The following is an 18,375-nucleotide window of genomic DNA, read 5'->3' on the forward strand; positions in this document are numbered from 1 at the left end:
TAATCAGAATGTGTGGTCTCCTTCTTCAAATGTTGGTTTGTGTTCCTCGTTTGCGGATATTTCAATAAGCTGCTCCTGCACTAATATGGGTTCATCTGTAATTGGGATTTTATTTTGTCTACAGGCAAAATGATTCAATATCCAGTCGGGAATATCCAAGTGAATTCAAATCTTTGGTTTAGGTCTTCATAGAATAGTACGTAATAAATATGAAACAGTAGCGAGGAGCGAATTGATTATTAGTCAAAGTATCCGATCGAATAAACTGGCTTTTAGCGAAGAATTTATTAAAACTACATACAATTTTCATCTTTCTTGGCACCCCCCTCCTGGTCAGTGTACCACAGTTTGAGAAACACTAGTATACTGGATTAGATGAAGTGACCTTAACTTCTACTTTGTAACTGCTTTTTCCTGTAGAGAAGTTTGAATTCTTCAGTCTTTCATTTAATGTCTATTTCTTTCTAACACAATTCAGGAACACACATAAACTAAAAATTTTTAAATCTTTTAAACATACACATGTACTATGAAAACAAAACATGACAATATTACAAGTATAAAGGTGTCAGCATTAAGTTAATATTTCATTCAAGTCTTTAAAATGGAACAGGGCCTCCACATATTTAACTCCAGCACTACACATGCAAAACAATTTTACCTACATTTTGCTGGCAATCCTCATAACTTTGTAGTCAATTGAGCGAATGAAAATCAATGAGATATGGTCGATCAAGAGATTTCATTTCATGAAACTCAAAGAGATTTGGTCGATCAAGAGATTTCATTGCATGAAACTCAATGAGATATGGTCGATCAAGAGATTTCATTTCATGAAACTCAAAGAGATTTGGTCGATCAAGAGATTTCATTGCATGAAACTCAAAGAGATTTGGTCGATCTAGGGATTTCATTGAACGAAACTCAATGAGATATGGTCGATCAAGAGATTTCATTGCATGAAACTCAATGAGATATGGTCGATCTAGAGATTTCATCACAATCTCTTTTATATCTAATAACAAAAACTTTGTCCCACGCTGGATTTCACAAGTACATGTACACAAAACAAAGACTCAAAAAGAAATCGGAATAATTGTTGAAAAAACTCGTCGTTTCAAAATAGATAAATCTATGACTTTATTGATGGTTATTATATACACAAGTGATATGACACATCGGCCTCTTTCCAGCACTTCAAAGACCAAAAAAGCGAGTAGAACAAAAAGTGAAAACAAAAATCTGTTCAGATATTTTTTGTTTCAAATAAAAGGAAATTGAAAACAAATTAGACAAACTCTCTAACAGTCTTACTGCAAACCATTGAGACTTGGCTTGTGTTCTCTCATTCAGACACACTGTTCATAAATGCTTATCAATAATTTACACATTAAAAAAAAAAATATGAAAGATCCCCAAGTTCCTAAAACCTAAAATCTTACAAATATACAAGAGTTTTTTAAATCAACAGTTAAAATGGAACAATTAAATCTGGACAAAAGAAAGTAGCCCTCAGGGATTTAACTTTCTCTGGTGGAAAGAAAACCAAACATACAAAAAATAACTTCAATAATTTAACCATGCTATTTAAAAAAAAGTGTTAAAGTGACAGCTCTACTGTCTTGTGATACCAATTCTTTGTGGGAACAAAAACTTAGGCTGAGAATAAATAGGTTGTTTTTGTATTTTTTCAAAACATAAAATGAAATACAGAATAATAAAGGAATACAGTATAAATCAGATAGACATGTTATTTCAATTGGCATGACTTGTGTTATTTCAAGCCACTTTTGAAGGTTTTAGCATCTCTAGCAACCAGTTTTTTGCTTCATGTAGACACAAGCTTCTGACAATCCTTCATAATTGATCCTTACTGCACTAAGTTTCCAATGTGATGTCTGAAGTGCATAACATAAAGTCATTTGTTCAAGGAGCTCCTGAAACGTCTTAGTTGGCAACTTCAGTTATACATTGGAAGGAATGAAAAATAAACACTTGATTAGTCCTACTGTAGCTATGACTGTGGCTAGAGATAATGGACACACAAAATCAAGGTTAAGTCAATTCAGTTCAGACAGGCTGCCAACTGAATTTCTCTAGGTACCTTCAAGTTTTTATGCACATCACTTCAAGTGCTTTTACACAAAACTTTAATATACACTTGATTTGTTTTATTAAAATAAATAGTTTACACAATTTTAAAAGTATTTATACATTAGACAATTTTCTCTAAATATCAAGATCTCCACAAGACTTGAACTATAAAAAAAAAATGAACTTATATTTCTTGTTTATTTGATAAACCTGTACCCTAAAAAATAGAAAATGGTAACTTTATCTTACTTTCGGGGGGGGGGGGGGGGGGAGGGAGGGAGAGAGAGAGAGAGAGAGAGAGAGAGTTAATGGTGCTAGTGTTAAAACATATTAAATGATAATACATGAATGTGACAATGACAAGTCCACAAGTAGAACTAGTCAAAAGAATACATAATATGTAGTGATGTATATATATATATTTTTTTGTACTTGCATATCAACTGTAAGCATGAAACTTTAAAAACATTGATTCAATCAACTCCAATGAAGTAGAAACACAAAAATGAAGGAAGGATGAAACAAAAATAAAAAAAAACCCACTACATTCAATAAATGGCCAAGACAGCTCAGCATTTCTTTCATCAGTCAAATCTAGTCAGTGTTTTTTTAAAGCTGATCTTTATCTTTTGTATTAACAAACAACAGAGAGAATTTCTTCTCATTTCATGTGAAAGTATGAAGCTATTGAAAAAAAGAGAAAAATAAGGAAAAATAAATGGTATCCAATTAGTTTGTCACTGCCTCACTGGCATAAACAATTCATACATGTTCTCTTTATATGAAATACTGAAAAAATAAAAATAAAACAGCAACTAAAAAACTGATCAACAGCTATTGTCACTGACCAACTTTCTGACACCTATGTCAGTAGTGGTGCTCAAGAAGAGAGAAAGAAGATATATACAGCAATGAAATTATTCTTCTCTATTTATTGTTTCTTTACTATACTTTTAAAAAAGGTACAATGGGTTGGGGAGCATAGAAGTAACACAAGAAACAAGTGGAGAGAAACTGATCACTACAAGAGGTATGCAGGTTTGTAAAGAGTAAGGAAGAGTGGAAATAAAAATGGTATCAACAAAAGAATAGAAAATCATCAAACCAAAGAGTTTCCTAGACATAACTGGGTTTTGAGAAACAATTGAACTGCATATGTCTTCATTTTTCTGAAGCACTTCACAACTACAGTACTTACACTTAAGGAACAAAAACAGATACAAAATATTCAAATATTATGTACATACATTTTATCTTATACACATGCACCTGAACAGGCTGCCCTGATTTGACATTCCTTTCTAGGCTTGAACATTACTGGTGCAGAAATGAAAAAATGGATAATCTTAAAAATTAGAAACGGATAATAATGAAAACAAAAAAAAAATGTTTCAAGTTATCTAAATAACAACATATTAAACACATAAAAAACATTTTAAAAGTTACAAATATTTTTTTTCTTTTTAGTGAACTCAATACCATGGCTTTTTAATAAGATAAGAAGTGCATTAATAAAAAAGAACTATTTACAGTTGATAAAAGAAATAGTTTTATAGTAAGATATTTAGTACCCAGAAACTCAGGGTTCTGGCATCAATTTGAGACACTGCCAGATATGAAAGGCTTGACATATAAATTAATAAAACAAGGCAGATAAAAATGACCTAACATCTACAGTGAACACAAAAAAAATTGTTTTTATAAATAATTAAAAATAGATTGAAGTACTGGTAAAAAATATATATATATATATATCTTTTCAAATATAACAAATTTTGATTACTTTGTATGTGAGTTATGTCTTGTACAACCAGGAAACAGTGTACAATTATATTTTAGTATTCCCCAACTCAAAAAATAACTTCACACTTGGTGGTAATGTGTTGGTCAATAGATGGGGAAGGTTAGCTTCTTTATAAAGGCATGAGGAAGATAAAATAGACCATTTCATCTGATTTAAGTCAGGCTCCAAACTAAGGCAACCAACACTTTTTTTTTTTCCTTAGCTCGTAGCACTCTTTAACCACGCCAGTTAAGTCTTGCTATATAACAAGAGTGCATGCCAAGTAGATCTGATGGAGGAATGAAAAAGAAACAAACTTTAGTCCTGGAGGACAATGACACTTAAAGGAAAATAAAAATGAGTATTCTCTTAAAAGATGTTACTTCAAACCAGGGTCAAATCTGTTGCGTATTAACACCTGGAAAGTTTGGAGGGAAGGGATTCGCAAGTCAAGACTATATCAACAGTTATTTCTTATTACAAGGGTGATGAAACATTAAACAAAATAGGACTATTAAAAATAAAGTATGAATTAAAAAAGAAAACAACAACAAATCTTGAAAATTAAACTAAATGATCACATTTCAAAAATGAAGAATATGAAAACACACACACACACATAAGAAAGGGTAGGCATAAATGTACTATTCAAAATATATATACATTTTGTAACACAGATTCATACTGAGTCAGCACATAGCATAAAACAAAACAAAACAATTTTCCTACTATTGTATTATCACCCAACTAAATAAATTATTGCTGCCTTTCAACAAGTAGTTTCAAACAAACATTAATGGCCAAAATAAAATAACAAATTCATGTCAGCCAAAATAAAATAACAAAGTTAATTCATGTCAGCCAAAAAAAAAAAAAAGTCAATCACATCAGTTCAACAAAACACTCTCATGGAAATACATCTAGTAGTTTTTTTTTAGACAAACAAAATAAAATTATTACACTGAACAAACTCTTTTGTCCAAAACACTAAAAGTTAAGTTATACCACATCCTAGCAGAAATTATGTTTCAGCTTAATATAATTCATGTTAAAAATGTTCTTAAGGATAGAGAAATAAAAATGAGCTTGCAAGTGACATGGAAACAGCTTTCTGTTGGTGACAGCATCAAACAAACAAAAAGAGAGACAGAAGATCTTGTTAGCCAAACTCAAAGCTTTTTTTATGAAAACAAGCCAGTGAGAAAATTAAAACCTAAAGAAACCCAGCATATTTGGGTATGAACTGAGAAACAAAAACAAACAGAATATAGATCAGATAATGAAATTGTAATTTGAACTGTAATATATTTGAAAACATTGATACCCATATTAGATGCCTAATGTTGTGATCATATTAGAATCTTATGATTACCTTTTTATTTAGAAATAATATAATGTGTTTAAATACAGAATCTCTACAACCTCACATTCAAAACACTGGGCAATTCATCAAGGATGGACAAAAGCATCAACTAACAACATTTTTACAAGGGAGAATCAGTTCTGTAGCATTCAACCTAATTAACCTAGCTTGCCTTCCATTCCAGAGTTTGAAAGTTGGGACCAAATCTGTTTAAACATAATTTGTAGTCAGATAAAGATTTTATCCAGATGTATATTTTATACTATTCACACCATGTTAATTTCAATAATGTACAAAGAAAATACCAATGAACTAATTATAATACAGGTATATCTGACAAGAAAAAAGGAACAAATACTGTCCCAGTTTCTTTCTTCATCTATGATGAATTTCACTAAACAGCTTACTTTGCCTGAGTAGCAAAACTCTGTTGACTATTTTCTTCTCTTGCACAGAAAACAAAAGATCACATTAGCTGCACATTCATCATAGCAAGAAATGATGATACTGAGTGGAGACATGCAATGCTTCATGATAAGTAGCTCACCATGTCAGAATGATCCTTGCAAATGTGATTTTATCTCACACATATACATTGATGTCTATGAAAAATAATAAAGGTTCACAGTGATACAACATTTCAAAATAATATAATGGGTCATACACATGTTTCAGAAGAATTTGAAATGAAAGTAAAATAATATTTCATAATTGCTTTAAAACAAAACAAGAACATGTCATATTACAAAGAATAAGGACAAAATAATGTATATATTACAATGTGAATGAAATGGACACAGACACGTGAAATTTTAGTATTGCACTTTTCTATATACATATGTATATATATAAGTAATTTAGAGCCCATCTCTAATGAAACCCCTAAACACAAACACACAAAAATAAACTAAAACTTCCATTTATGAAGGATAAAACTGAAGGTATCATTTAGACAACTGATTCTAAATCTAACTTCTGAAGTTATATTTTTCACAATAATTAGCTTAGTTTATAAAATATATCTCTATAAACTGTACCATTCTTCGAAACTAAATAAAACAAAATATAAATACATAAAACAAAGTTAAATTTAGGTTAAATACAAAATTATAAGATAAAAACAGAAGGCTTTTGTTGGATTGGAAGCTTGTTTCATAATGAAACAAAAAGTGAACAGTGTCATGATGTCATAAAGAGAATAAGTTTACAATAATAAAATTTCAGAAATGTAGTAACTGTCTTTGAGATTGGTTAAGGTTTTATGCTATCATTTAGCAGCAAATTATATTTATCCTTTATTTTGAAAGAATGTATGTATTTATTTTATTAAACTATTCCTTTGTTCCCTGAGTTTAAACAAATTTTGTATTTTTTTGCTATTACCTGACTGTGTTAGACCTAACTAAAGCAACTACAAACATTGAGGAAAACAACAAGCAAACTTTTCAACACTTTGCTGACTTCTGTACATTTCTGTTGGCTATCTTGATGATTGACTTTTTTTTTTAAGAGGAAAATGCATAAAGATAATTATCAACAATTATTTCTTCAGAAATGTATTAATTTTACAAATAACATAATATTGTTTTTATGCTCTTTAATATGTTTTTATACAATTTATGAAGCACTAAAAACATAAGGAGTCAAGATAATCATTATAAGTGAAGATGTAGCTTTACATATTATATGTGTTGCTAGATTGAAAATTTTTAAAAATCTAGAAAATCTGAGCAAATGAATAATAATGAAACCCTTTATCCTTTTGTATTTAGATCTCTAGTAGAACAAAAGGTATCAGAACCTAGTGAGTCAATTAAAAAAATAAGACTTAATCTCATCATAATTTTGGGTTGAATGTTTAGTACTCTTATATTCATGTTTATTCTTTCAACCTGCTCAACAAGATTCAAAAAGAAAAAAAAACATTTATTATTTGTTACAAACCATATTCAAGAGTACAATCAGGCAAAGAAGGTAATATTTACAGTGAATACATGACAAATAATTCTCATAGCGCAAGTTGCTTGGGGAAAAAGAAATGTAATATTTACAAGGAAAAAAGTTAAGAATATGGTTAGGATTTTAAAACATTCAATACAAGTGGTTTATTTTTAAATGATATTGCCAGTAGCCATACAAGAATTTGTACCACATCCTTCCCTTCAAAACATTTACAAAATGGATAAAAAAAAATCCCAAGTTTATTTCAAGTCTTACTTTATTTATCATGATCACTTCTTTCAAAAGGTTGATAAAACTGAACTAAAAATAAAATGTCTTCTACTAATTTTATCACTTGAAACAAAAAAGTTCATCTCTTAAAATTAAATCTGATATAAGCCTTAAATAAAACAACTTGGAAATCAGACAAAATAAGTTATGACATTTTTATGATGTGACAGGACATATAGGAGAGTACCAGCTTTATTATGTCTGAAATAAATCTAAAAATGAAACAATGGCTGAGACCAAAGAACTAGGTATGTGAGACATTTTTTTTTTCTTATTAATCATCAATGCCTACTTACTAAGAAATTAAGTTTTAAAAATAGTGCAGACAAAAGTTTCCTTAACAATATAAATGTAAGTCTAAACAAATCAGAAAACTTTGATACTGTCAAAACCCTACATAAAATAAAGTTAATGTTGGTCCGTTTAGCTGGATATCATTCAGCATCTTCACATCATTACCTCGTGGACAACATGTCAATTATTAGACTGTTTAGACAAAAAAAAACAAAAAGACAAAAAAATTGAAGTCACAAATAAAAAATAATCTTACTTTTCCCATGTAGTTAGCAATGCTACTCTATGGGTTCATTGCATGTTCCAGTCAGTAAAAAAAATTGTTAGAAAAAGTTATTTGTATTAAAAAAAAACAAAAAAAAACAGATCACTGCAGGATGGGGAGTTGGTAGGCAAAGTGACAAGGTTGTATGAAGGTGACTTAGACAATGTTGCTCAACATACTTATGCTACCTTGAGAATGTTCTATGATGGTAAAGAACTGCTGGACAATGGATCCTTAATTTTAGATGCTAGTACGAGTTCCTTAATTTTCTCTGTTGTTGGGGTCCATTTGTTATAGCCTGCATCATTCTGAAGAAAGACAACCAGAGTGCTGAAAGCTGCTTTGACATTCATTTTGTCCCTGTAAAATATAGAATTTCTTGAATGGCAAATACCTACCCACAACAAACACCATTCATCAAAGAAATCGATCAGTATATACAGTTACATTGCAAAAAATATTTGAACATTGTTATCCTTATCCCTTATGGTCGATTACAAAAAATGCAGCAATCACAAGTTAGATAAAGAAAACGCTCTGAAAGCCTTTAACGTTGAGCCTGCCAAAGATGGACGCAAATAAGAGAGCACTCATGGTGTGGCACTGTGAAAACTGGCATAAAAATTGCAGTGCACAAAAATGCAGCACTGGCAGAAAAAAAGTGCCAGAGAAAAATCAAGTCAACTGACAAAACTCCAACTGGAATAACCTGCCCAGTGTGCAGTCGACCATTCTGGGCTCATAGAGATCTCATCAAACACATGAAGAAGCACAAAACCACAGTGCAAAGTCCTTAGCTCCCTGGATGACGAAAGTGAACATCATCGAGCCAAGACAGACAAACTATATAAATATTATATATCTATATATTACAATAGATTTGAGCTATGACATAATAATCTTTTATTTGGGTTAAAATTCCTACAAGTATAAGTCAAAACAATAAAGACACTTACTTTGCTAATGGCATATGCTGAAACCCATGACGATATTCATGCTCTTTAGCAGGACATGCAAACTGTTTCCTTTTAAATCTAAAAAGAACATTTCAAATAACATTTCAAATAACATGACAAATGCATTTCAAACTATTCTCTGTTATAAACTAAAACTTCTGTGCCCTATAAATTAGTTCTTATGTTTAGGATATCAGACTTGCTACTAAAGAGAATTAATAGAATAGAAAATCCTACTTGCTACTCTCTAAACGAAGCAAGGCTTCTGAAGGTGGGTCTCTCCAGTCAGGAATAAAGATAATGAATGAAAGTGGTTCATTAGTCTCCTCAAGTAGATTTTCAATATGATCTACCATGGCTACCATCAGTTCCTCTGAAAATGGTGGATTGGCCTCAAAAGATCCACTTGTAGGATAAAAGTCTAAAAAAGGTCTGAAATATTCAACAAAGATTTGGTTAGAATATACATTATTCATAAATATAGGAAAACCTGGTAGACCTAAGTATTTTTCTTTTTACAAAGCTTATATCAGGGATACCCAACCTTTCTTCTGATTCAGATAAGCCATTTACAAGTTTCATTCCTTTAAAGTGAAATTGTACATATTTGGGTTGTTATACACATTTGTGTATAGTAGAGGAGGGGGAAAAAAACAACACAAAATAAACTTAACTTATTAAGTCTTTCTTTGTTAACATTTCTAGTTTACATTTATAATTTTAATTTAATATTACTATATGAACTATAGACTAATTAAATTATAAATTATTAACAGTGTTAGCTCACCCACCCATTTTTCAAACTGGTCCAGATAAGTGATAGGATAATAGCGTATTGAGAAAGGTAAAAGCATGAAATAGCACTAAACAAAAACAATTGGTACAAATATTATTAAAGGCAAAGATTTATTATTGTTGGTCTAGATCTATTTCAAATTTAATTACATGACTGATCTGAACTAATATAATCAGTATTTGCAGTAAAATTTATTGTCTAAGGCAGTACCAAGGTATTTTGCACTATTTCAATGTTCTCTCTAGCTACAGAAACAATATCATTTTCCTTCGTTTCCCTAAGAAAAGAGCTTTCAGGATCACTCCAACAAGTTAATTCTAAGTCTTCAAAGTCAAACAATGGGTACAAGTCCTGCATTTTGAGCATAGTATATAATAATATAGATTAAAAAAAAAAAAAAAAAAAAAAGAAGATGATCATGTGTAAGCTGAAGATTATTACTTTTTTTTTTAAGTTTTCAATTCTTGCAAGAACTAGAGAACTTCAATATTTATACAGGTCAGCAGAGCTAATGCTTACCCTCTGGATCCAAAGAAGCCATCAGTGTCTGGAAACGCTGAACAGTATTGCTTAAAGTAACAGTTGAATGGGGAGGCAAAACACTCAAAAGTGACCCCAAAGACCCGGTGGAGGCACTCCATTACAGCTGGAGTTAGTGCACCTTGGTTGCCCTTGCCTTCATTGGGGTTAATTCCAAAGTAAGCCTAACAAAGAAATTAAAATACTTACATCATTTATATGTATATGGAATTTCCTTCACAAGGAAATTTAGAATATGAACATATTTTCCGGCCATCTTTGTTATTGTTACTATTTTTGTTCTTTTTCTTCTTATGTACAATGAAATAACTCTCCTAATTTGTTTACATCCTAAATTTTTGTGTGTGCTTAAGCAGAAACTAACTCTGCACATGCTGCCTTTTCCCTAAAATTGCTCTAATGTTTAGAAATGAAATAAATAGGTCAAAATACATTTTTCAAATATAAATATAAGGGACATAAAAATATGTCACGATTGACCAGAACATCAACATAATGGAAAAAAATAAAAACTTTATTATTTCTTCAGATATTTCCAACATTTTCATTTTCATTATTATACATTATATATATACTGTATATGTATACATCATTTATAAATATATTTTCATAACAAAACGATGATTTCATAATAACTATAATACTGAAAGTTCAGACAACCAGCAAAACCTCACTAAATTTGTACCTGATATCGTTTCAGTAAACACCAAACTCTTGCTAGAAAGTTATCAAATCTTGGATCATCTCGACAATTCAATCCATATAACTGTTCCTGTAGGGTAATGAGAAATGACATTACAAAAATCTTTGAAAAGGAAATTTAAAACAAATTTTGCAATAAATATTCAAAAGTATATTAATTCCATATTTCAGGGCTGATTAGACACAGGACAAAAGATTAAAAGAATCTAATATGATTATTGAGATAAATCCAGGCATAAACTTGTTAACTGACATTATTAGCACATTCAATTAAAAGAAAATAAATATAATAACTCTAAAATATTTTCTTCATTTTATATTTTTAAAAAATGGTTAAAAGAAACATACTTCTAACAAGTTAATGATGCAATAACTTCAGAGATCTTTGCTATTTTTGTCAACAATAGCATTTTAATGTTACCAGCTAAGTATAAAATCAAGGCTAGAAAAAAACAACTTCATTATTTCCTACTTTGCTTAAGCTTTCTATAGAAAAACTCAAACTAATTGGATTTTCCTGGAAATTGGAAAATTTATGTAGATCTATATCTTTGGGAGGTTATTAGCATCATAAAGGAGGAATACTTTTTTTTTAAAACTGTTGTTACTTGTTAGTTGTAAAATGTTAGGTAGTTGTGAATAATGTTACCAGAAAATATTGAATATCACCCACCATTTTCCAGAAGTGTTCTTGATTCATTTTAAGTGTTTCACCTTTATATTTCAAATTGGCAATCTCATTTTCAATCTGTCTTTCTACCACAGGAAGTCGCATAGATGGAATACTCAGTTGAACTGAATAGCAGTATGTTAGGCGTGGGTTTGTGGGCTGTGGCAATGGTTGACCTTCTGAAATGGTAAAAGAAACTTACAAAAATAAATAATTGAAAAAAAAAACTAAAGATTATTATCTTTTTTGTAAAGTAGATATTTCATCAAATAAATGAAAACTTCCACAAAGCTACTTTTCTGAAATTTCTTTTATGAACTTTACACAATGCGTGTGAGAAATGTGGCTATTTAAGATCAATTAAACCTCTGCCAATTCAAAAATAAAAGTACAAAAAAAAACAAAAAACTACCTGCTATATTTTGTTCTTTATACAACTCCCAAGTTTTCGCCTGTATTTTCTGAACACTCTCTGATGACATCTTGTAAATTTTATTGACAATACTTTTGACTGACTCTTCTGCAGCTTCATACAAGTGAGGCTGGCATTGTCTTTTCAAGTGAGTCAAACGTTCCTTAATGAAATAAATAGAGGAGACCATACAAAATTGTGTTTAGCTAACAAAAATAACAAGAATTTTAAAAAATCTAATGGTATTAGATTACTATAAATTACTTATTTGTTAATCAAACCATTCATGTTAACTAGAAATTCAAAATCTACTTAGTCATTATTTTTTCTAATTCAGGTTATATATTCCATGCTAAAATTGCACTGAAAATAAAAATGTTTTTTCTTTGTGTCTGTTTATATGTTGTTGTTTGTTTTTTGTAAGCAACTTTTATTTTAGTTTTATATTCTTATTTTACTTTGTAATTGTCTGCTCTGAAGCATCTTTGAGTTTAGGAATTTTACCAATGATGTTATTTTTGTGAATGTGTGAGGATTCACTAGTGATAAACTTTTGAGTTTGTTCTAGTTTCTTTATTATATTTTCTTGATTTGAGAAATCCTAAATAGAAGATGCATTTTCTTGAATTGGCCTAACTAGGACATATAAGATTTTTAGCTTAGTGTTCCTTTAAGATTTTAAAAAATATTATATCAAATTAGTTTAACATGAATAAAATAAATAGTAAAAATAATAATTTTTTTTTTTACTATTACATGACACTTTTTTTTTTAGGTCTGATTGAATTACATTTATTTGCTCATTTTTATCTTAAATTTTGAAAAATTACCATTCAAAACTATTTTAAAATCTATTAGTTAAAGACATTTAACTTACCAAATAGTCTTCAAGAGCACAATTGTTTTTCTTGCGTAGCCATTTAAAAACTTCATCAACATTCCACTTCACAACTTTTCTACCTTCAGTTGAAGAAGTATTGCTACAAAATGAGAAAGTAAATTAATTGAGAGAAGATGCTAATTTGGATTATAATACTTTATTTCCACACAAATACCTTCACAAAGTTAATAAGCATTTTTCGAAATGGAATGACTAGGAACTTCAGACGTAAAATTACTGGAAAATGCTCACATTATCAAAACTAACCTTGACGCTATCATTTTTTTGGCAGCTTCAGCATATTTGAATAACTGTCTACGAGCATCCACTATAAGTGTTGTCCTGATTAATTTGAGTGGTATATCATTCATTATCTCATCAACAAGTGCCCGAGATAGCTCTGGAGTGCAGTCTGAAGGCAGAAGAGGATCCTTTCCTTTATCAATGACCTTTCGCTCTAAAAGCCATCGATTAAAAGAATCCAATGGAGCGTCGATATCTGAATAAGATAATTCAAAATTTTCATTAGCATGCTTTTACTGATATTGAAAGATTTTTTTCCATCAAGAATGTTTAACTATAGTCATTATTTATTTATTTATTATGTACCACTGTCTCTACAACTTACAACTTTTAATAAACATTCAATTTATGCAAATTAATAGTATTTTGCCTTTTAAAATATCTATTCAATTTAAATTCTATAATAGCTGTATATACCTTATAATAACAGATTAAAGAACTTTACATTATTGCCTTACTAAAGTATCAAGAACTGGAAAACTAATTACTTTCTCTTTGAGAGCACATGTCTTGTAAATTCTTTCTAATCTTTGTGACAAGTGTACTACGAAATGACTCAATCTCAGGATGAGGGGGCGGCAAATGTAGAGGTGCCCGCTCTTTTATAACAGCATTCGTATGTATATCAAAATTCCAAAAAGGTCTGCAATAGTTACAAACATATTATTGTAGTGGTATTAAATCATTTGAAGTAATATATATTGTCAATTAATACTTTTTTTTAGTTACATGTAATTAGAATAATGACCTAAACACAACATTAAATAATAAAAAACTTTAATTCTTTGAGCCATGTAAATTTTATCATAAAGTTTTTTCTTTTTCATTATTAAGCATTCATGTTTTTTCAAGGGGACATTACCAAGTTGGCATTATGGAAAGAGATTTTTTATCTCAATGTCAAAAACATATATATCCATAAGCATAAAAGGGTAAGAATAGTACAAGTTAGAAAGCATGCACATACTTATAATTTAGCTGGGCTTTTTTTAAGGGACTTCCAACACACAGCTCAGAGCTTGCCCTGCGCTTTGTGATAGCAACAAGGGGATTAATTTCTGTACTAGGTCGACTCAATCTCTTGTCTAAAGCTCCAGGGATAGGAACAGAGCCATTGGAAGGCTCTGTGTTAATGCCCAAAGGATCTGTGATTGGGTCATGCTGTAAAAAAAATAAATATTTGTTTTAAGTATGTTGCTAAGGAAATAAATTTAAAGTCAAAATTCAGCATATTGATCACAGAAAATTCTTCCAAGTTTCAGCCAAGCTCTTAAGTAATGCATGGACTTTCACATTAGATATACTGAAACATGGTTATTTAAACAAAGTCAGAATGTTCTTTAACTTTTTAAGTCAAATGGCATAAGTGACCTTTTAACAGCTTATTTCCCGTTTCAATATATCATGCCTTTTTTTGTCATAGACTTATAATTCAAGGTGTTTAAGTTATTTCTTTTATAATATTTAAGTTGACACTTCTTATGGATACATTGGGACATAGTTCTGCATCCATTTCATGCAATATTTGTTGGTACCTATAAAAAAAAAAACTACTTTTGCCACCATTAGCTTCTATTGTGAATTAATTTGTATCGTTATAATCATGGTAGCTTCTATTATATTAATGTAGGAAATCCAATGTAACTTAGCCAGTGTTTGTTAGTATATTTTCAAATTATACTGTGTATAGATTATTACAATAAAACATTAAAACAAAAAGAATATAAAAAATACTTTTAAAAAAACAAACAAAGCTTATAAATATTAAGTGTAACTATGTTAATTTGTTTGGATAAGTCATGAATGTAATTAAATTTGCAATAGATCTAGACTATCAATAATAAATCTGAGCTAGTAGAAATACTTTTACCGATTGTTTTTGTTTAACACCACAGCTGTCAAATAAGATTTCATTTTTTATTCCCTTATTCTATACCAAACAAGATAAATAATTACCAATAGTTAATTAACTAGATGGTTAATGTTTTTTACATTGATTCTTGTTTTGACAGGAACTACAAATAATTGTGTAAATTTCAACTTAATTCGAGATAGGGTGTGGGAAAATGATGTATGTATGCTGCTAAAATGTTCTAATTGCTTTAAAAAAAACTTTACTTTGCTTATAATTGATTTTTTATGCTAAATTCTATTGCTCTTTTTATGTCTATTAACTTTTAGCCATTTATTCCATATAAGTAAAATACCAATTGTCTTTGTGCAAAGCTTTTAAAAATTAAAAAAATGCAACAACCTTTAATTAAGTAATTATTGTTTGCATATTGATATTAACGTGAACAAAAAAGCAAAAACATGTAGGAAGGCCAAAGCTCCAACACACATTCCTTTCGCCTGTGACTTCTAATATTTATTTGAAAAATTATGATTTGCATTTTGATATTAAGGTAAGCAAAATAGGTTAACCTGCCCTCCCAAACACATTTTTACCAAAGAGTTAAAAAAAAAGAGTTATTGAGTGTTTAAAAAAAAAAGGAATGAAGTCTATTTTGTGCAATTTAACATTTGTATTTAAGCTTTATATAGATTTTTTTATTCAAATATGCACCACAGCCATTTAGGTGAAATAATAAGTAGGTTAATTTTAACGCTTAGATTTGAATATATCAAAAGCTGTTTCTTAAATGAGCACCTAAGAAGAGGAACCTGTGTACAAAGTTTCACAAATATATTAGGCAGCTCTAGAGACTTCATGAATGATTAATCAATGAATAAATGAGATGTACTAAGAGTAAGTATAGAGTTATTTCAGTTACATCATCTGCTATGTTTATGTTGAATTACCGCTATTCCAAGCATTGGTGTCTCCCAAAGAGATTCATTTGTAATTTTATTGAAATAGTATGGCCTCCCTTCACGTCTGCTCCAAAACTTTCTCCATCCAGCTTGCAACAATTCAGGAGGTAGGTCATGCACCTGGTCAGGTGACATGGGTTGTGGAGAGCATGGCTCAGAGCCATCAGAGCTTTGACTATCTGCATGATTGCGAGTCTTAGAATTGGTAGATGCAGTAACCAGTGTCTGCACATGAAGTTCAGCTTGATTTTTAGAGCCTACTGAATTGCAGGTCACAGGCCCTGTAGCTGATCTCTCAATTACATGTTGCCCAGACATGGCAAGTTCAATGTCTTTGTAGATTCCTGAAGAATACAAGTTTAATAAGCTTAAAGAGAATTTTCAAAAATAATGTTTCCATGTAAAATATATAAATTTATCTAACCTCAGTGTGTTTATATTAGCTAATCTCAAATTTTTAATGAAAAGCCTCAAATTGTATGTGTATGCTTAAGTATAGCATTTTGAAACATTACATTGAAACGCAAATTTGAAACTTTTCTGTCCTTTGCATTGTATTATTAGGAATGAGCCTAAAGGTGTCTGTTTCATTGATTTAAAGTTTTGGATTTGCAATTATGTTTAGCATATATACTCATTACCATACTTGTAGTTACTGGGTACACAAATAAGACTAAAAAAAATGTTACACAAAAAAATTATATTTTTTAGTTCTACCAGTAAAGGTAGAAGATGCTACCAAAAAAAAAAAGTTACTTGATAAATCAATTTTATTATTTGCTCTCAACGGTGAAAAAAAGAAATTTACTATATTTTTTATTTTTGAAATATTAATATATCTAGTCTAATACCAGTAGATGACTGTTTTTACTTGAACTATAAAATTTGGCATATATATATATATATATTTTACACTGATCTTGTTTCTCTTTAAAAATTGCTGTGGGTTAGTTCTTTAAAGCAGCTTGATCTACTGGTACTTAAGTCCTTTTATCAAAATTTCTTCAAAGAATTCCCCATATATATTTTTAATAAAGTTACCATGGCCAATTTTAGTTATAAAGATTTTGTCTGCTGTTAAAAACTTGTGCATTTTACAGGTTTTATTATTTTATTAAGTGCAAGGTAGTAAGCCCTAATTTTAACCCTAACCCTTAAACAGATACAAAATAACATATACTATACCTTAGCTTTAATGACCATTATTAGTTAAATCTAGTCCTACAATAGGATAATGTGAACTCCAATCTGGTTTAGAATCTAAAACTGAAGTCAATGATTAACTTGATTAACCCACCAAGCCTTATAAAACACATTTTGGAAAGATAAAATGTAGAGCTATGAATCTATGACTAATGTGAACAAGCCTTAGAGTAATTCCAGACATTTCTTGAATATAAATCTAGGTACTTGAATACTATACTATATTTTTAGTCCAGTATTTTTTAGTGTTTTTTTTTCTGAAGGCTGAGGACAGTAACTTTAAGGTAAGGAAGGCACAGTGAATTTTGCTGGGATTTTTTTCTTCAGTTGTACAGTCTATTGTAGACCTTTAGACTACATAGACCTCTAGTATAAATTCAATTTTGTAATACTGACTTCAGTCTATAGTATAGACAATAGATTTATAGATCTAGACTTGATTCTATTTATTAAATAATCTTTAGTGACTTTAGTCAGTAAGTTTAGTCGGACTAGATTTACTTTGAAAACTATAATTTTGGAAGATAGACATAAAAAACGTTACAAAGTCTAAAATACAGACAATTTACATGGCATACACACAAACAAACAAAAGATAAACGAAGATAGTGTTTAGAGTGACTAAGGTAAACTGAGGCAGACACTGAGACAGACAACGCCACGGAAAAGGTAAAGCAAAATTTGAGATTTGATAAGGCATTGATTGTGATTTGTATTTTTCTTTAATGGATCATTGTGTAACGGTTAATTCAAAGTTGTTCATTTAATGAACATAAATAGATCGAAAGCTAATGCACTTTATGAGCTGCATGTCGGCCACCCAGAAAAGCACTTACAACTACTGTAAGCAAAAACTTTTCTAGTCGACAATCCGCTCGAATGCAAAGACGCCATCTTGCGCATCAATCGCAAGGGAATTGCAAATTTGGTGATTTTAAAAACATGTCCAGTGTTTGTAGAACAAAACATTTTAACAATTGGTTATCTGCAAATTTAGAAAGAAATGCCTTTTTTATTCAACAAAATATGAAAAATAACTTTTAAATTTTGTTAGTGCCTTATTAGGAA

At 29.9% G+C, this 18,375-nt stretch overlaps 1 protein-coding gene across 1 annotated transcript; it reads right to left on the minus strand.

The window, feature by feature from the left end:
* Window positions 1-1,777: 1,777 nt before the first annotated feature.
* LOC106068922 (mRNA (2'-O-methyladenosine-N(6)-)-methyltransferase-like) lies at window positions 1,778-18,225 on the minus strand. The gene is made up of 13 exons (XM_013228424.2): window positions 18,144-18,225; window positions 16,093-16,448; window positions 14,258-14,451; window positions 13,779-13,933; window positions 13,255-13,486; window positions 12,985-13,087; window positions 12,108-12,270; window positions 11,699-11,874; window positions 11,009-11,095; window positions 10,303-10,487; window positions 9,225-9,419; window positions 8,988-9,065; window positions 1,778-8,391 (listed from the first exon to the last, which is right to left on the minus strand). The coding sequence occupies exons 2-13, from the start codon at window positions 16,420-16,422 to the stop codon at window positions 8,232-8,234; spliced, it is 2,058 nt and encodes a 685-aa protein (XP_013083878.1). The 5' UTR covers window positions 16,423-16,448; window positions 18,144-18,225; the 3' UTR covers window positions 1,778-8,231.
* Between the last annotated feature and the right edge of the window lie 150 nt (window positions 18,226-18,375).

The sequence above is a fragment of the Biomphalaria glabrata genome, chromosome 7 (assembly GCF_947242115.1).
Source record: "Biomphalaria glabrata chromosome 7, xgBioGlab47.1, whole genome shotgun sequence".
Classification (NCBI taxonomy): Eukaryota; Metazoa; Mollusca; class Gastropoda; family Planorbidae; genus Biomphalaria; species Biomphalaria glabrata.